General features: G+C 47.1%; 1 protein-coding gene across 1 annotated transcript in view; it reads left to right on the top strand.

Annotated features, from left to right (window-relative positions):
- The window catches only part of TMEM266 (transmembrane protein 266), a 264791-nt gene that overhangs the window by 212830 nt on the left and 30293 nt on the right, over positions 1-21668 (top strand). The window contains exon 9 of the mRNA XM_006126238.5: positions 5061-5250. Coding sequence (XP_006126300.2) covers positions 5061-5250 — 190 coding nt within the window. The remainder of the gene's footprint in view (positions 1-5060; positions 5251-21668) is intronic.

Below are 21668 nucleotides of genomic sequence, written 5' to 3'. Positions count from 1 at the left end.
GCGAGCCTGGCTGCACAATGTTTCTTTTTAACAGGGACTCAGTTAATTAGATGTTAATATAAACATTGGAACTGTATAGTTCTGATTGATTGCCATCAAACTCACTTGAATACAAATAGTTTTACCAAATGTCCAATATTCAGTATAGGGAAATATAGTCACATATCCCAATTGAATCAGCATAGAGTTAAGGGTGAAAACAGAACAATCTGATCATATTGCAAAAAGGAATAGAAGTGATTCACATACTGTTGCAAAGACATATGAGGTCTGTGTATGCTTCTGGTGCCTTAAACACAGGGGAAGGAAATTTTCCACACTGCCTGAGATACCAAGAACAGATTTCTGAAGCAGATAAAACTAGATGTTTTGAAGATCTAAATACATAGATGCTAACGTTAACAAGGCTGGCAATGTGGTATGTGGTTTTGTCCTTTGTCCATAAGATGGCAGTAAAACCCTTGCTGTTAGAAATAAAATGCAGGACAATGTAGCACTTTACAGACTAACAAGATGGTTAATTAGATGATGAGCTTTCGTGGGCCAAACCCATTTCCTCAGATCAAATAGTGGAAGAAAATAGTCACAACCATATATACCAAATGATACAATTTAAAAAAATGAACACATATGAAAAGGACAAATCACATTTCAGAACAGGAGGGGAATGCAGGGGGGGGGGAAAGGAAGGAAGGTAAGTGTCTGTGAATTGATGATATTAGAGGTGGGGAGAGTGGGATGTTTGTGAGCTACATTGTCCTGCATTTTGCTTCAGCTACCCCAGACTAACACGGCTACATTTCTATCACTGTTAGAAATAATGCACTATTCAATTGAACTGCTGTTCTGCAATACCTTTGTGACTCATTTCTCTCAGCAGTAAGTTTATCTTCGGCCAAGATATGAATTTTTCCAATTTATGTTATAAAGATTTGCTTTGAGGAAGTGGAATTGTCTAGTGATTAGAACACAGAAGTAGGAGTCTAGAGAGCTGGTGTCTATTTACATTTCTGCCACAGATTTTTGTTTGACCTTGGGTCAGTTGCTATGCCTCAGTTTCCCCATGTTGTTTGCTTATTGTAAATGGTTTAATCTGTTTGCTTTCTGAAAGGCTTCCAAATCAAAATTGGTTTTTATTTTCCAATCAGTTATGACCACAATTAAAAGAAAAAGAGCAGCATCTTTAGTAGAATTAAAGCTTTTTGGTGCTATTCTTATGAGTGCTGGTGTTTTTGTTTCTGAGATCAATCCGTCTCCCTTTATTAATAAAGGGAGGGTATGTCTACACTACCCTCCTATTTCGAAGTAGGAGGGTAATATAGGCATACCGCACTTGCAAATGAAGCCCGGGATTTGAATTTCCCGGGCTTCATTTGCATAAGCCGGGCGCCGCCATTTTTAAATCCCGGCTGGTTCGAACCCCGTGCCGCGCGGCTACACGCGGCACGAACTAGGTAGTTCGAACTAGGTTTCCTAATTCGAACTACCGTTACTACTCATTCCATGTTCAAATCCCGGGCTTCATTTGCAAGTGTGGTATGCCTACATTACCCTCCTACTTCGAAATAGGAGGGTAGTGTAGACATACCCGGAGTGATTATCAAAGGCACTAAAATTCCCATTGAAAGTGAACAGGAGTTAGCCATCTAATTGTCCTTCGTGCCATTGCAAATTTTCCCCACAGTCTGTTTCTCAGCTATGAATTGTGTGATTTTTTTAAAGATGAAATTTTGAGAGGTTTTATAGAATTATTTTAATTCGTGTTCTTGTAAAAATTCAATATTGAAAGCTGACATTTTCTGTTATCCAGCTGCTCATTGTATATCTAATCTAGAAAACAGAGCGGTATGCACTGGCAGTGCATAGATCAGGTAATGAAATGTAAAATCTTTCACCTGTATTGTATGTATCTGGAACCAAACTGGCATTTATGAACAGTCATTGTCACCATTTGGCTCTTAAATAGGGAAGCTACTGTGAAAGGAGTTGGTAGTTCCAGTTCTGTACTTTCTTGACCATGTGTACCCTTACAAACTTACAATGGCATGGCTGTACTACTGTGAGAGTGCTCATTTAGCCATGCTATGCTGACAGAAGAGAGCTATCCCATCGACATAATAAAACCAGCTCAACAAGTGGTGGTAGCTACGTTGGCAGGAGAATGTCTCTCACCAACATAAGTGGTTATGTTGGAAAAATTTGTCACTCAAGAGGGTGGGTTTTTTCACACCCCTGAATAACAAAAATGTTACTGACACTAGTGACACCTTAGCCTTAGTTCATAAGTAGCCACAAAACCACTACTTTTCAATACATTCATTGGAAGCTTCAATGGAGAGCTCAAGGATTGACAGCGGATAGAGACTAAGGCTATGTCTAAATTACAGAGTGTTTTTGGAAAAACAGCCATTTTTCCAAAAAAAATTTCACTTACCTCCACACTGCAATCACATTCTTTTGAAAACAAAATAGAAAGAAAAGTGGGGTTTTTCCGACATTGGTAAACCTCTTTCTACGAGGAAGAAGCCTTTTTGAGAAAGAGCTCTTTCGGAAAAAGGTGTGTGTGGATGGGGAAGAGGGAGTTCTTTCGAAAGAAGAGGAAAGAAGAAAAAGCACAGGTGCCCTGGTGGCCACTCCATCCATAATAATCACAGCTTACATGTGAGATAGCGTCCATTCAGTGTGGACGCTATCTTTCAAAAAAGCAGATCACTTTTTCGATGTTCTTTGGCAGTGTGGACACTTTCTTTCGGAAGAAGTTTTTTCGGATGATCTCGTCCAGAAAAGCTTCTTTCAAAAGAAGCCTGCAGTCTAGACATAGCCTAAGGCTGTGTCTAGACTACATGGCTCCATCGATGGAGCCATGTAGATTAGGGTTGTAGGCAAAGGCAAATGAAGCCGCGATATAAATGATTGCGGCTTCATTTAAATTTACATGGCTGCCGCGCTGAGCTGACAAACAGCTGATTAGCTGTTTGTCCTCTCAGCGTGCTAGTCTGGACACTCCCCTGCCATGGGATGAGGTTTACCGGGGCTGCCGACAAAGGGCTTTGATGTCGGCAGGGGAGCGTCCAGACTAGCGCGCTGAGCGGACAAACAGCTGATCATGTAAATTTAAATGAAGCCGTGATCATTTAAATTGCGGCTTCATTTGCCTTTACCAAAAAAACAAATCTACATGGCTCCGTCAACGGAGCCATGTAGTCTAGACATACCCTAAATGACTCTCTCACTCCGTATACATGTGCCTTTGGCCAAGTGCCCTTCCCAGTACAGTGGTAGAAGACTTCAGTCTTCAGTACTACCAATCTGATATCTTTTAGTATGTGGAAGCATTTCCCATTCCAGTAATAATGTGAATCTCAACCTACAAGAGCCCACTTCTCTCTATAGGTGATCACTAATCCAGTGCTCATACTTTTGATACCCTGATGGCTTTTCAACAGAGGACTCAGTTGAAATGTACCCTATAGAATGAACTGTCTTACATGGAATGAACTAAGACCACCACATGTATAATATGAGAGCAAGACGTATTTGAGTCAGTATCGCAGAGGGGAAAGCCAGAGCCATATTCAGTTAGCTAATGTGCCATTACATGTAAGTTTTTAAGAGCCTCACTGCTAAGTTCCCTTCAGTTATAAAAAGTGCAGACACAGACACACTGCAACATGAGCACTGTAATACTGTCCTTTCAGCTATGCAAAGTTTTTCCAGATCTCTTAGCTAAGAAGCACTGCGCAGAAAAATGTTAAATGTATTAACATATTGCTTCACTAATTTTCTTTTCCCTCTCACTGTGTATAATTAGAATTTTGTTCTCCACCATAACTGTCCATTTTGTCAAAGAGTTGCAGCCAAATGCAGTATTTCCTCAGAATTGTGGTGGCTTAGAGGTGGGGGTTTGCAATACAGTATAAAGGAAGGAATGAGAAAATCCTCAACCCTCAAAAAGAGTTTTAAAGGTTTCTTTCTTATAGCATAGGAGGCATGTGTCTGTCAAACACAGGGCAATATACTGGGTCTGTCAATGAGACTGCTACTCTTTATGTCTCTACCTGTTGGTCATTGTCACTTTTATTGTATACACTGCCATCCACCATGGGCGTAGCCTATTAAATATAATAGGGTATGTCTACACTGCCGCCCTAGTTCGAACTAAGGTGGCTAATGTAGACATTCGAGCTTGCAAATGAAGTCCGGGATTTAAATATCCCGGGCTTCATTTGCATGTTCCCGGGCACCGCCATTTTTAAATGCCCCGTAGTTCGAACTACCTGCGTGCGGCTACACGCAGCACGGACTAGGTAGTTCGAATTAAAGCTCCTAATCCGAACTACCGTTAAACCTCCTTGCAGGAGGAATAATGGTAGTTCGAATTAGGAGCTTTAATTCAAACTACCTAGTCTGTGCCGCGTGTAGCCGTGGGCAGATAGTTCGAACTACGGGGCATTTAAAAATGGCGGCGCCCGGGAACATGCAAATGAAGCCCGGGATATTTAAAACCCGGGCTTCATTTGCTTCAAATGCCTACATTAGCCACCCTAGTTCAAACTAGGGTGGCAGTGTAGACATACCCATAGTAATAGGCAAATCCTGCCCTCTTCCCTGCAGTTCTATAGAGCATTGTCACTAGCAAAACTCCTGTGACTCAGTAGTTTGAGGGAGAAGGTGCTTGAGTGTAGTGTAACAAATCCCCTCCATCAGTGCAAAACCCAGATATTAAGAGCTATGTATTAATAACAAGAATCACTCTGAATGATTATTGAAATCTTTATACAGAGAAACCTATGTTGGGGGTCACTCTTATGTGGCAATTACTTCTCTTAGGAAACTGCCCTGAAGTGTATCTCCAACCCTAAGGAATACAATTTCCCTTCACCTTTATTAGAAGACCGTCAGCCTCCAAGCAACCAATTTTTGTAGGTCTTTTGAGTGAGAGGCTTTGGATGAGCATCCAGCATCTTGGGTGTTAATCTCAACTCCACCTTTCTGGGGAATAATGATTGCCAGCTAGGTTTATGCATGTCTCGTCATTTTATGTTGTTTTTTCCCCCTAGTTTGAAATTAGGCAGTTGAGAGCCCACTTAGCTCAACAAGATTTGGACCTGGCTGCTGAGAGGGAGGCTGCACTGCAAGTACCTCATGTGCTGAGCAAACAGAGCAGCAATAGATACAAGGTTGTGGCAATTGGAGACTCAGATGACGATGAGGCCACTGCAAATATTACTGAGTTACAACCACAAGGAGGTGAGTACTATGTATAGTGCCAATTGCTTCTGCTGTTTCTTTATAGGGAATTGTTGAATTTGCAGAAGAGTTTCATTTTTCAAGTGACTAGATTACATTCCCTGGAGACTGCACTGCCCCATTATTCACAGGTCTGTTTCAAAGTGGGACAGGCATACGGATCTTGGCAAAATGGGGGTTTTGCGCAAAAAGGAAATGTCCATACTGCTGCTTTTTGCGCAAAAACCCCTTGCACAAAAAGAAATGGCAGAAAATATGCTAGTGATGTTGTGACTTATGCTGATGAGTCCCCCATTAGCATATTTTCTGCCAAAAAAACTTGTAGTGTAGCCATAGCCATATAGTAATATTTACAGTGAAACATTCTTTATACGTGTTTTGATAGTAACAAATTAAATATCTTGGGCCAGATTTGTCCCTGGTATCATTAGAGATTTATTTCACCTGTGCAAATAAGCCCAGTTTTTAAAATTGGTCACCGAGAATGAAGCCCCCATTTCTCCAAAACACCGTGGCTGCGTCTACACTGGCATGATTTTCTGAAAATGCTTTTAATGGAAAACTTTTCCGTTAAAAGCATTTTCAGAAAAGCACGTCTAGATTGGCAGGATGCTTTTCTGCAAAAGCACTTTTTGCGGAAAAGCGTCCGTGCCAATCTAGACACGGTTTTCTGCAAAAAAGCCCCAATCGCCATTTTTGCCATCGGGGCTGTTTTGCAGAAAACAGTACTGTGCTGTTTACATGGCCCTTTTGCGCAAAAGTCTTTCGGAAAAAGACTTTTGCCCAAATGGGAGCAGCATAGTATTTCCGGAAAAGCACTGACGATCTTTCATGAGATCGTCAGTGCTTTTCTGGAAATTCAAGCGGCCAGTGTAGACAGCTGGCAAGTTTTTCCGCAAAAGCAGATGATTTTGCGGAAAAACTTGCCAGTCTAGACACAGCCCGTATGTATATAATAATACACATACCCACATAGGGATCCATAGAAATCCTGCATCTTCTGCAGTATTCCGGGAGCTATACAATATTCTGTGAACATGAAAACAGTAAAAACAAACAAACAATACAAAAAAGTGTTCATTGTGGGGAAATGGCACCTAAACTAAATCTGGCGATCTATTGAGCCTTCACTGTTGTAGATGATAAAGACAGGCCTGCCGATGGGGGGAATAGAGAAGAAAAAGAGGGCAGTTGCCCTACGGCCCAGCAAATCAAATGTAACAAATTGAATATGTTGGGCCAGGTTTGTCCCTGATATCATTAGGGATTTTTATTTTATTATTCTGCCATCAGTGGAGCCCCAGGCCCTTTAAATCATCTGCAGAGGCCCACGCCATGCGCTCTGGGCAGTGCTAAAGGCTGTGGGGACATTGCACTCTGGACAATGCTGAGAGCTGCCTGAGGGCTGGCGCAGTACCTTCCGAGTGGTGCTCGCGTGCATGCGCACGCGCGCACACACACACACACACACACACACACACACACACACACACACACACACACACACACACACACACAATGCCCAGGAGCTCACGGAGACTGTCGGCGCCCCTGGCTATAGCTAAGAACATAGGAATGGCCAGACCGGGTAAGACCAACAGACCATCCAGCCCAGTTTCCTGTCTGCTGACAGTGCCAATGCCAGATGCCCCAGAGGCAGGGAACACAACAGGGAATCCTCACATGATCCCTTCCATGTCACCCACCTCCACAGAAACAGAAACTAGGGACCATTCCTATCCATCCTGGCTAATAGCTATAGATGGAGCTACCCTCCATGAATCTATCTAGCTTTTTTTTAACACTCTTAAAGTCCTAGTCTTCACCACATCATCTGGCAATTTGCCATTTTGTTGCCCAATCACTTAGTTTGGTGAGATCTTTTTGAAGCTCTTCACAGTCTGCTTTGGTCTTAACTGTCTGGAGCAGTTTGGTATCATCTGCAAATTTTGCACCCTCACTATTTACTTCTGTCTCTAGATCATTTATAAATAAATTGAATAGGATTGGTCCCAGGACAGACCCTTGGGGGACCTCGCTAGATACCTGTCTCCATTCTGAAAACTTACCATTTATTCCTACCCTTTGTTTCCTGCCTTTTAACCAGTTATCAATCCATAAAAGGACCTTCCCTCTTATCCCATGATAACTTACTTTACTTAAGAGCCTTTGATGAGGGACCTTGTCAACGGCTTTCTGGAAATCTAAGTACAAGATCCTCTTGTTCACATGTTTGTTGACCCCCTCAAAGAACTCAAGCATGATTTCCCTTTACAGAAACCACATTGACTTGCTCCCCAAAAATTATGTTCATATATGTCTGACCATTTTATTCTTTAGTATAGTTTCAAATAATTTGCCCAGCTACGGATGTTAGACTTAGAACCATAAGCTAGAATCATAGAATCCTAGGTCTGGAAGAGACCTCAGGAGGTAACTGAGTTCAGCCCCCTACCCAAAGCAGGACCAATCTCAACTAAATCATCCCAGCCAGGGCTTTGTCAACCCAAGACTTAAACACCTCTAGGGATAGAGATTCCACCACCTCCATAAGGAACCCATTCTAATGCTTCAACACCCTCCTGGTGAAATAGTTTTTCCTAATATCCAACCTAGACTGTAATATGCTCCTTGTTCTGCCATCCGTCACTACTGCTATCAAATCCTCCCCCCCCCCCCCCTCCGGCCGCCACCACTTTTCTCTTCTGCAGACTAAATAAGCCCAAATCTCTTAGCCCTTTCTCGTAGGTCATGTGCTCCAGCCCCCTAATCATTTTGGTTACCCTCTATTGGACCCTCTCCAATGCATCCACATATTTTCTATAGTGAGGGGCCCAGAACTGGACACAATACTCCAGATGTGGCTACACCAGTGCAGAATAAAGGGGAATAATCACTTCTCTAGATCTGCTGACAGTATTCCTCCTAATGCACCCTAATCTGCCATTAGCATTCTTGGCTACAAGGACAAACTATTGACTCATATCCAGCTTCTCATCCACTGTAATCCCCAGGTCCTTTTCTACTGAACTGATACCTACGCAGTTGGTCCCCGGCCTGTAACAATACTTAGGATTCTTCAGTCCCAAATGCAGGACTCTACATTTGTCCTTGTTTAACCTCATCAGATTTCTTTTGGCCCAATCCTCTAATCTGTCTGAGTCACTCTGTACCCTATCCCTGCCCTCCAACGTACCTACCTGTTCCCCTAGCTGAGTGTCATCCACAAATTTGCTGAGAGTGCAACCTCATCCCCTCATCCAGGTCATTAAAAAGATTTTGAACAAACATCCCTAGAATGTTGGTTTCACTCTGCTTGAAACCAACTCACCAACCTGATGTCAGGCCATTGATCACTACCCGTTGGGCCCAACAATGTAGCCAGCTTTCTAACCACCTTACAGTCCATCATCCAATCCATATTTGCTTAACTTGCTGGCAAGAATATTGTGGAAGACCATATCAAAAGTTTTGCTGAAGTCAAGGGTATATCACATCCACTGATGTTCCCTTATCCACAGAGCTAGTTACCTCATTATAGAAGCTAATGAGATTGTTCAGGCATTACTTGCCCTTGGTGAATCCATGTTGTTTATTCCTGATCACATTCCCCTCTTCCAAGTGCTTCAAAATGGATTCCTTGAGGATCTGCTCCATGATTTTTCTGGGGACTGATGTAAGGCTGACTGGTCTGTAGTTCCCTCAACTATTGTTCTTCCTTTTTAAAAAATGGCATTTTCCCAATCCTCCAGGATCTCTCCCAATACTCACGGGTTTTCAAAAATAATGGCCAAAGGCTCTGCAATGACATTGGCCAACTCCCTCAGTATTCTCGGATGCATTAAATCCAGATCCATGGATTTGTGTATGTCTAGCTTTTCTAAATAGTTCTTAACCTGTTCTTTCTCCACTGAGGGCTACCCACCTCCTTCCCATACTGCGTTGTCTGCTGCAGTAGACAGGGAGCTGAACTGGTCTGTGAAGATGGAGGCAACAAAACCTATTACTAGGTTACCTTCCTCATTCAGTAAGGGCCCCGCACTCTGTCTGATCACCCTCTTATTGCTAACATGCCTATAGAACCGTGGTCCCCAACACGGTGCCCGTGGGCGCCATGGCACCCGCGGGGGCATTTGTATGCACCCGCCAAGTGCTCGGGGCTGGCCTGGCCCCAGGCACATGGCACACGGTGAGCGCCAGCCCCGGGAGCGCTGCGGATTGGCCGACCGCGCTCTGGGCGTGGGGCGCTTGCAGGGGGCGCCAGCCCGGGCCGCGCGGTGCTTGGGGGGGGGAGAGCGCCGGCCCCGGACGTGCGGCACTTGGGGGGGGAAGAGCGCCGACCCCTGGCGCGCGGCGCTTGGCAGGGGGAGCGCCGGCCCCGGGCACGTGGCACTTGAGGGTGGGGGCAATGGCCCCAGGCGCGCAGCCCTTGGAGGGGACACCAGCCCCGGGCGCATGGCTATGGGGGGCCCCCGGCCCCGGGCATGCGGCTATGGAGGGGCCGCCCCCGGGCGCGCAAGTGTCCCCGCCCCCAGCGGGCAAACTGCCACGCCCCCTGGCGCCCGGCAACCTCAAATGGTTGGGGACCACTGCTATAGAAACCTTTCTTGTTACCCTTCACACCTCTTGCCAGCTGCAATTCCAATTTTGCTTTCGCCTTCCTGATTTCTGCCCTGCATTCTCGAGCAATATATTTATACTCCTCACTAATCATCTGTTCAAGTTTCCATTTCTTATAAGTTTCCTTTTCGTGGTTAATCTCACCAAGGATTTTCCCGGTAAGCCACTCTGGTTGCCTACCGTATTTGCTTTTCTTACTGTGCATCAGGCTGATTTATCCTGTGCCTTTTAATAAGGCTTCTTTAAAATATTGCCAGCTCTCCTGGACTCCTCTCCCCTTCATGATAGCATCCCGGGGATCCTGCCCGTCAGATCTTATTCATAGCCTTCAAACTCACTCTTGCTTTTGTGATTCTAGTCGCTATTTCCTTCTTACAGTCTAGATCATACATCATATTGCTCCCCAAATACGTGGATTTCTCTAGCTTCTCTAGTTTTGATCCCATCTACACTGATCTTTCTTCTTATTTCCTTATCTCCAGATGCCATTGTCTTCATTTTATCAATATTCATAATCAGTCCATACCACGTCTCTTCGGGTATGTCTACACTACAAAGTTAGTTCGAACTAACGGACGTTAGTTCGAACTAACTTTAATAGGCGCTACACTAGCGCTCCGCTAGTTCGAATTTGAATCGAACTAGCGGAGCGCTTAGTTCGAACTAGGTAAACCTCATTTTACGAGGATTAAGCCTAGTTCGAACTAGCTAGTTCGAATTAAGGGGTGTGTAGCCCCTTAATTCGAACTAGTGGGAGGCTAGCCCTCCCCAGGTTTCCCTGGTGGCCTCTCTGGCCAACACCAGGGAAACTCTATGCCCCCCTCCCGGCCCCGGACCCCTTAAAGGGGCACGGGCTGGCTACGGTGCCCGTGCCAGGTGAAAGCCTGCCAGCACCCAGCCAGAAGACCCTGCACCTGGCACGGCACAGAGCCACCCACCCGATGTCCCCCAGCCCACCCCCTCTTCCCAGGACCAGGCTGGCGGCTCCCGGGAGCTTGCCCTGGACCGCAAGAGGCGGGCACCTTCCTGGGCTAGTGCGGACATCGTGGACCTCGTCCACAATCTCCGCACTAGGCACAGGAAAGTGGCCGTCTAGGGCAGGAGAGCTGCCAGCCTGGCCACCCAAGAGCAGGTGTGCATGAAAATCAAGGGGGTCCACTGAGACCCCCGACCCTGAGCCCTGAGCTTACAATGGCCGTCCTGGGTCAGACCAAAGGTCCATCTAGCCCAGTAGCCTGTCTGCCGACAGCGGCCAACCCTAGGGACCCTGGAGGGGATGGACCGAAGACAGTGACCAAGCCATTTGTCTCGTGCCATCCCTCTCCAGCCTTCCACAAACTTTGGGCAGGGACACCACTCCTACCCCCTGGCTAAGACTACTCCATGGACCCAACCTCCATGACTTGATCTCACTTCCCTTTAAACTCTGTTCTAGTTGTAGCCTTCACAGCCTCCTGCAGCAAGGAGTTCCACAGGTTAATTATTTGCTTTGGGAAGAAGAACAACTTTCTCTTACTAGTTTCAAGCCTGCTACCCATTCCTTTCCTTTGGTGTCCTCTAGTCCTTCTTTGTGGGAACTTAGGAAGAACTTTTCTGAATGCACCCTCTCCACCCAACCCCTGCTTTTAGAGACCTTTATCCTGTCCCCCCTCCGTCTCCTCTTTTCTAAGCTGAACAGTCCCAGTCTCTGTAGCCTTTCTTCATCTGGGACCTGTTCCCAACCCCTGATCATGTTAGTTGCCTTCCCCTCTCCCACCCTTCCTCTTCCCCTCTCCCACCTCCTTTTCCCAGTCTCCCCCAGTTTTGTTCAATAAAGACAGAGTCAATGTTGGAAGAAACGTTATCTTTATTTTGTACATCAATAAGAAGGGGGGCTAGGGAAGGGTAAGTGGAAGGAGGTGAGGGAGGAATGGGGTACGAGCCCCCGATGGGGAGGACTGGGCTGGCTCTGCGGGCTTCTGGGGGTGGAAGCTCTCCTGCATCCCCCCGATTGCCCCCTCTCCCCAGATGGCAGCCTGCGGCAAGTGCAGCCGGGCTGATGGCCGAGTGGTGTGATGTGCCCAGTGTGGGTACTCCGGGCACTCCAAGCCAGAACTTCTTTGCAAGCGGGGCACCCCTTAGAACTGTGTGTCCGGGGTGGGGGTCGGGACCCTTTAAGCGCAGCCCTCGGCTAGCCTGAGACAGCATCTCCATGCTCTAAGTCCTCCTCTTATGCCCTGCCGGCACTGCTTCCGGCCATCCTTAAGCCCTGTTCAGAGTCCACTCAATGTGGACTTGCTAGTTCGAATTAGCAAAACGCTAATTCGAACTAGTTTTTAGTTCTAGACGCGTTAGTTCGAATTAGCTTAGTTCGAATTAACTAATTCGAACTAAGTTAGTTCGAACTAACTTTGTAGTGTAGACGTACCCTTCCTTATTTAGCACCTGCACCATTCTCGCTAGTTTCTCTTCATCTTCCTCGATGATAACTATATCATCCACGAACCTCAAGTTGTTAAATCAGTCCCATGCACTGATATCCCATCTACCTCTTCCTTGATCTTGTCCATCACTCTCTCTAGGTGCATGATGAAGATACTTGGCAATATTGGATCTCCTTGTCTCATACCTCTACTCGTTCTAAACATCTCTATCATTGGTGAAAATATTGAATAGAAGTGGACCCAGAACTAATCCCTTTGAAATCCCACTTGATATGCCTCCGGCTTGACTGTAAATCACTGATAACTACTCTGTGGGAATGATTTCTAACCAATTGTGCACCCACCTCATCGTAGCTCCATCTAGGTTGTGTTTTCACACATAATAAACTATTATGACAATGTCATGTGAATCAGTATTAAAATCCTTTAAGAAGTCGAGTTATAATTCATCTACCACTTTCCTTCTATCTACAAGCCTTATTACCTGTGAAAGAAAGCTATTAAGTTGATTTGACATGATTTTTTCACATGGGAACTTCTCCTGTGTGGTAACCCCAAACTCTTTAATTCTCCCTTAGGAAAGAGCTAAAAAACAAACTGTAATCTCTTAATAGCTGAGCTTCTGTTTAGGCATATGGACATAGAACCTTCTGGGACACAGGAACCAAATTATAGTCTTAAGAAGGTGATTTTATTAACAAAAAAAGAATATATGCTTCGTTGATAGGTGTTACAGAGCAACTAAAAAAAAAGATTAAAGCACAGAAAATTTCTTCCCTGGGATTCAATTTCAGTTACAGCATACAGGGGTGTTTAGCACATAGTAGTTTAACCAAACTAAAAAAAAAAAAAAGCAAAGAAAATAACCTGATCACATCTAACTAAACATTCCCTGTTCTAGTTACATCTCTGTTGTTCCAAAGTGTATGCTTTCTTTTCTTAGACATGGATATTGCTTGGAAATCTATGCCTTATTTCTGCTCAGTCCATTTCTCTCCCACTTCCTGCTCTGATTCATACACAAAGGAAAATGAAACAGGAAAAACTTGTTTCATTTAAAAAAAATCTTTCACTCTTTTCCCGTAGGCTCTCCTGACTCCCTGCCAACACTTTCTGGATACCTACTGTTCTGGGTTTAACTCTTTAGTTACTGAATACTGGGATGTTTAGAAAAGGGTACTATTCTTCCCATCCCATCACAGTAACAAAGAAAGAATATATATTAAAATGTTAAAGTTAACCAGAGTCCCTTAAATGACTTGCCACAAGATGTCAGAATATGTTAGTATTCTGAATGGGTCTAATATTTATTTAATCTTCTTTCGTTTATATAGGAATTAGATACAGTGCTAATGTCTGCTAAGTTCTCTGTGAAAAACAAGAGTTTTCAAGTGCCTTAGTAGCCCCAGGAAAGAGGTGATATGTGCGTGGCAGAGGGTGAATGTGGTTGGCCCTCTCCAATTTGCTACTTGGCTTGTACTGAGCATGCTTCGTAACACCATTTCTACCCATCCTGGCTAATAGCCATTGATGGAGCTACCCTCCATGAATCTATCTAGCTCTTTTTTTTAACTTCTTTAAAGTCCTAGTATTCATATCCTCTGGCAAGGAGTTCCACAGGTTGACTATGTGCTGATTGAAGAAAAACTTCCTTTTGTTTGTTTTAAACCTGCTACCTATTAATTTCATTTGGTGACCCCTAGGTCTTATATTATAGGAGCAAGTAAACATCTTTTCTTCTTCGAGGAGTCCCCGGGGGTACGCTAATGAAGGTGCTGCGCTTGCTCCGGCGCCACAGAAAACAGAGACTTATTGTTGTAGCAGTACCCAGCTGGACCACACATGCGTGGTGGTGTCTCGCGGCGTTCACGCCATTTTTAGTGCATGCGCGGTCCAGCTCCCACCAGTTCCTCTTGACTACCTCAGGCTGCACATGGAGCAAACTGCGTCTCTCCAGTTCCTTCTTTTTCTTTTTGCATGAGATCCCCCAAGAATTCCTATATAAAGTTCATAATTCCCTTTGCTTCTCATTCTTGTCACGATCCTTGTTCCCTAGTTTAAAAAAAAATTTCCTTACCTCACAGTTCTTCCCTTCTCATGCGTACCCTTTTTTTTCCATCACAGCCCCTTATTGATTGTTGTGAGGGGTTTGGGGTGCGATCATCCCCTCTCAGCCCGAGAGGGGGGGTCTGCGGACCCTCTTGTCCTCTTTTGGTCCTTCATTGTGCCCCGGGTCCCTGTTATGGGGCCCGAGTCCTTGGGTGCGATCACCCCCTCCCAGATGGAAGGGGAGGTCAGCGAACCCTAAAATAGTCACCCGTCCCTGCGGGATGGGGCCGAAGTCCCTAGTCCGGGGTCTCCCCCCTCGCGGGGTCCCGACTTGCACTTCACTTTAGCTATGGTTGTTGGGAGCTGGGTGCTCCTCTAGGAGAGGGAGGGGGACCCGGTCCCACCCTCTCTCCGGGTCCCAGCCTGGGGCCCTGAGCGTTGGGGCCTGCTAGCGCCCCGGCGCGGTGGACAGGAGGTCACTCCCTCTGTAACCCGTCCACCCATGGATGCCAAAAGCGTCCTGCCCCGGGCTCCTTCCTCCCTCCTGGTGGCTCTTGGAGGTGCCACCCCAACCCCCAGAACTTACCCTGGCTCGGTCGCTCGGATCCTGGGTCGTCCGGGTAAAGTCACCGGGGAGAGCTCCCTTGGCCGGGTTCGCTCTCGGCTTGGCCGTTCCTTCTGGGTCCGGCGCAGTGGGATTTGGCCCTCGTCGGAGGAGGGGCTGGCCGACCGCCGGTGGCGATGGCTGTCCCTATGGCCCCGGGGCCAAGGTTTGGCCGACCGCCGGCCTGGGTGGTGCTCAGGGTCCGGCCTGGGTTGGAGGCCGCTCCTCCGCTGCTGCGGGGAGGCTGCCCCCAACCACGCTGGCGGTGAGCCTTTTCAAAGTGGCCCGCCGCGCCGGCCACTGCCCGGGGCCCCTCCCCTTCCGGCAGCGTGCCGGCCTCCGCCCCCGCCACACACCCGCCTCGCTCCGTCCTGCCCCCGCCCTGTGGGGCCTCGAGGGAGGGGCCAACGCTCCCCTGCCGGCGCAGGCGCGGCGGCAAGTGGTCCTGCCGGCTCCTCCGGCTTACACTAGGGTAACGCCGGGGGGCTCGGGACTGGCCGCCGGTTCCCGTTGGGGGGTGGCTCCAGCCGGCCTCCCCCCGGGTCAGTGACGGCCCGTCACAATTGTATATAGTTGTTGTAGAGTTAGTTAGTTCTCTTCATTAGATACCTTTTAAAAAAAAGTTTTTTCTTGTGAACTGTTACCTCAGGCGTCTGACATGCCATCTTCACCTGGATTTAAAAATGCGATTCATGCCGTGGGGCAATGCCAGCATCTGATCGGTATTTCTCCTGCATCCGCTGTTTGGGGGAAACCCATGTCCCCCAAAAATGCCCACACTGCTCCAAACTCACAGCAAGGGCCAGGAGAGACAGAGAGATGAGACTGCGGATGTTGCTATTGGATAAAGCCCTCCAGCCACTGCGCTCAGAGGCAACCGCGGGAGACCAGCCCCAGAAGTGGAGGGCTTCTTCCCTCACTGCCGCTCCTCCCAAGAGATCGTGGGCATGTCCAACAAGGTCACTGCCTAACATCCCACACCCCAGGGTCAGCACAGGGGATAAGCCGGGCACCTCAGGCATGGAAAAACCATGGACAAAAACACCCACCACGTCAAAGCCAAAGAAGCCGGCGCAAGCGGCACCATCAGCAGTGCCAAGAGTCGCTTTGGCACCATCTCCTTCTAAGCCTCCGGCACTGACGGACACCTCCGTGCTGAGAGCATCGTCGGCGCCAGCATCGTCAGCACCGGCACGGACACCGCCGGCATCAGTACCAACAACACCAGTGGATGTTCCCAATCCAGACCGCCACGCGGCACCACTGTCATCGGCACTGACTACCTTTACTGAACACGTGGATCGATCAGCACCAAGTATGCCTCAATGCCAAAGTCGCTCGCCATCTATAACTTTTTTATCACCACCGTCCCCATGTCCACCACCACCGCGGTCCCCCAGACCATCTCGGGAGAACCGGCACCGGTCACCATACTCTCCACACCGAAGACTACCATATCCCTCCTTAGCATTCTACAGGGACGAGTGTCATCACCACTACCAGCACTCTTCCACCTTTCCAGCCTCCTTCAGACATTTGTACACCCATTCCCGATTTCCACATTTTCCTCATACTCATCGCCGGCAGTATACCCACAGACGCTCACCACTGGACAACCTTTATCAGCATGATGACCGATATCTTGATTCTCACAGTAAATACTCGTGCTGTTACAGATCCAGTTCACATAGCAGATCACGTTGTGACTGCCTCTCTTCTAGACATTCACCTACTCCGGCCCTGCCCACACCAACAGGGCAATCAGCATCGCCGCCCCAGTTGCCATCGGAGCCAGACGACACTCACCTTGCCACCTAAGATCAACCAGCGGCGATATCTCCGACTGACCACTTTTCCTCACCAGATGACGCCGTGATTCCTGGGGACATCTCCCTACCCGATGACCTCCACCAATTCCAGGACCTTTTAAAAGGGTGGCGGTTAGTCAAGAAATCAAGATGGACAAACTCAAAGACGAGCAAACACCGTCTTTTCAAAAATGTACACCCTCAACATAAAGGAAGGTTGGTTATCCCCCTGGACGAAGCTATTCTGGAGGTTGCCAAAGAGATCTGGCAAACTCCAGCTTCTGCACCACCGATGAGCAAAAAGGCTGAAAAGAAGTACTTTGTGCCTCTGAAGGGCATGGAATTCCTTTGCACTCACCCCCAGCCCAATTCCTTAGTAGTCGATGCGGCCCACCAAAGATCAAAAACACCGCAGTACAGACACGTGTACTCTACTGACTCATGTATTATTCGACACTTTTTCATGACTTATGCCGCTGATGGACCATTTGCCTGTGTCAAACAGGCCAATATTAAAATCCGTGGTACAGGAGGACTATACCTCCGCGAGAACGGTCCTCCAAATGGCAATTGACGTGGCAGATACAGCAGCCTGTTCCACAGCCACCGCGGTAGTTATTGTAGCATCCCTTAAGGTCCACCTAGCAGCTATCTCCACCTTCAGACAATCTATTGAGGGTCACTTCCTATTCGCACATCCAACCATGAAGAGACTCATTAAAGGTCTTATGAACTTAAGCCCTCCTCAAAAGCACACCCCCCCCCTCCGGAGCCTAGACATCGTGCTCGAAGTTTTAATTACTCTGCCATTCAAACCACTGGCTACAGTACCGCTCCAAATATTGACCATGAAGGTGGTCTACCTCCTCGCAATTACTTCGGCATGCAGAGTGGGTGAATTATTGGCTTTCATGGCGACACCTCCGTATACGATATTCAAAAAGCACAGTGTAGCATTACGACTTCAGCCACCGTTCATCCCGAAAGTATCATTGATTTTTCATGTGAACAAACCAATCGTCCTCCCCTCCTTTCATCCAAAACCACATACTTTCCATGAGAGGTGGCTTTGCATACGCTTGACATTAGGAGAGCCCTAGCATTCTACGTAGATCGGACTAAACCTTTCAGGAAAACAGACAGGCTTATCATGTCCCTGGCCAACAGATCGAAGGTGTTACCCTTATCTTCTCAGCAAATTTCCAAACTCATCACCGCCTGTATAACTGAGGCCTACGCTTTTAGATGTATTCCATTCCCGATACAGTCTTGAGCCCATTCTACAAGGGTGATGGAAACTTCAATGGCCTTCTTCAGGGGTATCTCCTTGAAGGACATATGCAGAGCCACATCCTGGTCCTCTCATGACACTTTCATTAAACACTATGCTATACACCAAGGGAGGCTCTCAGATACTGTGGTGGCGTCAGCAGTGCTCTCTTCAGCAGACAAATAGGGACTCCGTTTTTTCCCTCCTTCCTGCTGATGGAGTACTGCTGCTCAGTCACACAATGGAGCATCCACAGGGACTCCTCAAAGAAGAAAGCAAAGTGACTCACCTTGGTGCAGTAACTGTCGTTCTTCGAGATGGTCCCCATTGGTGCTCCACTACCCGCCCTCCTCCCTGCTTTGGAGTCCGTTTTTTGTCTTATTATATCTTCCAGATTCCGAGGCGGCCTTGAGGAACTGGCGGGAGCCGGACCGCGCACGCACTAAAAATGGTGCGAACTCTGCAAGACACCACCGTGCATGCGCAGTCCGGCCGGGAACTGCTACAACAAAAAGTCTCCATTTTCTGCAGCGCCGGGGCAAGCCTAGCACCTTCAGTGGAGCACCCACGGGGACCATCTCGAAGAACTACAGTTATTGCACCAAGGTGAGTGACTTGGCTTTCCTTATTCACGTTTTCCACACCAGTCATGATTTTATAGACCTCTAGCATATCTCCCACCCCTTAGTCTCCTCTTTTCTAAGCTGAAAAATCCAAGTCTTTCTAATCTCTCTTCATAAGGGACTCATTCTAAACCCCTAATAATTTTTGTTGCCCTTTTCTGAACCTTTTCCAATGACAATATATCTTTTTTGAGGTGAGGCAACCACATCTGTATGTAGTATTCAAGATGTGGGTGTACCATAGTTTTATATGGAGGCAATAAGATATTTTCTGCCTTATTCTCTATTCCTTTTTTAATGATTCCTAACATTCTATTTGCATTTTTGACTGCTGCTGCACACTGAGTGGATGTTTTCAGAGAACTACAGGCAGTCCCCGGGTTATGTACAAGATAGGGACTGTAGGTTTGTTCTTAAGTTGAATTTGTATGTAAGTCGGAACTGGCGTCCAGATTCAGCCGCTGTTGAAACTGACCAGCAGCGGCTGAATTGGACACACCTGAGGCAGAGCAGCTGGGGTGCTGCCGGGTATGTCCCTGCAGCGCCGCATGTCGGCGCTGCGGGGACCAACCCGGCAGCACCCCAGCTGCTCTACCACAGGTGTCCCAAGTCAGCCGCTGCTGAAACTGATCAGCGGCTGATTCCAGGAAGCCTGGGGCAGAGCAGCTCTGCCTTGGGCTTCCTGTAGTCAGCCGCTGGTCAGTTTCAGCAGCGGCTGACTTGGGAACACCTGGGGCAGAGCAGCTAGGGTGCTGCCGGGTTGGTCCAGTAGCGGCGAGAAAAGCCTGGTCTGCTGGGGGGGGGGCGCACTAGCTGCGCCCTCCCCAGCAGACCAGGGAGACGCAGGCGGCGGGACCGCCGAGACGCGCAACGGTCCCGCCGCCCGCGTCCTCCGCGGCTTTGCTCCGCGTCTCGCTGGTCTTCTGGGGGGGGGGCGCTGCTAGTGCGGGGTTCCCTCACCCCGTTCGTAAGTAGGGATCCGACATAAGTCGGATCCACGTAACCCGGGGACTGCCTGTATCCACAATGACTCCAAGATCTCTCTCTTGAGTAGTTGTATCTAAATTAGTCCCCAACATATTTTATGTATGGTTGGGATTATTTTTTCCAATGTACATTACTTTACATTTATTGACATTAAATTTCATTTGCCATTTTGTTGCCCAATCACTTAGTTTGGTGAGATCTTTTTGAAGCTCTTCACAATCTGCTTTGGTCTTAACTGTCTGCAGCAGTTTGGTATCATCTTCAAATTTTGCACCCTCACTGTTTACCCCTTTCTTTAGATCATTTATAAATAAGTTGAATAGGATTGGTCCCAGGACAGACCCTTGGGGAACCCCTCAAGATACCTCTCTCTACTCTGAAAACTTACTATTTATTTCTGCCCTTTGTTTCCTGCCTTTTAACCAGTTATCAGTCCATGAAAGGACCTTCCCTCTTATCCCCTGACAACTTACTTTAGTTAAGAGCCTTTGGTGAGGGACCTTGTCAAAGGCTTTCTGGAAATCTAAGTATACTGTATCCACTGGATCCTCTTGTTCACATGTTTGTTGACCCCCTTAAAAAACTCTAGTAGATTACTAAGGCATAATTTCCCTTTACAGAAGCCATGTTGGCTTTCCCCTAACAAACTGTGTTCCTCTATGTGTCTGACAATTTTATTCTTCACTATAGTTTCAAATAATTTGCCCAGGTACGGACATTAGACTTACCAGTCTTTGATTGCCAGGATCACCTCTAGAGCCCTTTTTAAGTATTGGCATCACGTTAGCTATCTTCCAGTCATTAGGTACAAAAGCTGATTTAAAGGATAGATTGCAAACCACAGTTAATAGTTCCACAATTTCACATTTGAGTTCTTTCAGAACTCTTGGGTGAATGCCATCTGGTCCTGGTGACTTGTTCACCCATCTTATTATTTAGACTTCTAGCTTTTGTGTATAAGCACTTTAAAAAATTGTTACTATTAATCTGTCATTTCCTGATGTTTTAGACTCTTTTTCGTTTTGATTGTGATTTGACCCATAATTCCATCCTCTCCTCCTGACTAGATCATGTAGAATCTCTATTAATAGACCCTCCCTTAAGAGATGTCTCTGTCTGATCCATGTGCTCCTCTGCACCCATCAGCTTTCCCTCAGCCCTTAGTTTAAAAACTGCTCTACAACCTTTTTAATGTTAAGTGCCAGCAGTCTTATGCTATTTTTGTTTAGGTGGAACCCATCCTTCATGTATAGGCTCCCCCTGTCCCAAATGTTTCCCCAGTTCCTAATAAATCTTAACCCCTCCTGTCTATGCTGTCGATTCCTCCTCCCATTAAGACTCTGAAGCTCTGCTTTTCTATCTGGCTTTTCTATCAGAGAACACCACCATAGAGGTCCTGGATTTCAATCTCTTTCCTAGCAGCCCAGATCTGGCCTCCAGAACCTCTCCTACCCTTCCCTATGTCATTGGTACCTACATGTACCACGACCACTGGCTCCTCCCCAGCACTACACATAAGTCTGTCTAGATGTCTCGAGAGAACTGCAATCTTCACACCAGACAGTCAAGTCACTATACAGTTCTTCCAGTCATCACAAACCCAGCTATCTATGTTTCTAATGATAGAATCTCCATTATTAACACCTGCCTTTTCCTAATGACTGGTGTTCCCTTCCCCGGAGATGTATCCTCAGTGCGAGATGATACCATGACATCATCTGGAAGGAAGGTCCCAACTATGGGATCATTTCCCTCTGCTCCAGTTGACTGTTCTCCTTCCCTGAGCCTTTCATCTTCCTTAATAGCACAGGGTCTGTCTGACCGGAGGTGGGACAATTCTACAGTGTCCCAGAAAGCCTTATCTGCATTCCTCTCTGCCTCCCTTAGCTCCTTCATTTCAGACACCTGGACTCCAAAGCCTGTATGTGATCTCTGAGGGCCAGGAGCTCCTTGCATCGAACGCTTACAAAGCAGTCCTGGCTTGGATTGCCCGGAGTACCCACACTGGGCACATCACACCACTCGGCCATCAGC

The sequence above is a fragment of the Pelodiscus sinensis genome, chromosome 14 (assembly GCF_052426305.1).
Source record: "Pelodiscus sinensis isolate ZL-2025 chromosome 14, ASM5242630v1, whole genome shotgun sequence".
Taxonomy (NCBI): Eukaryota; Metazoa; Chordata; order Testudines; family Trionychidae; genus Pelodiscus; species Pelodiscus sinensis.
This window is presented reverse-complemented; position numbering and strand designations above follow the sequence as displayed.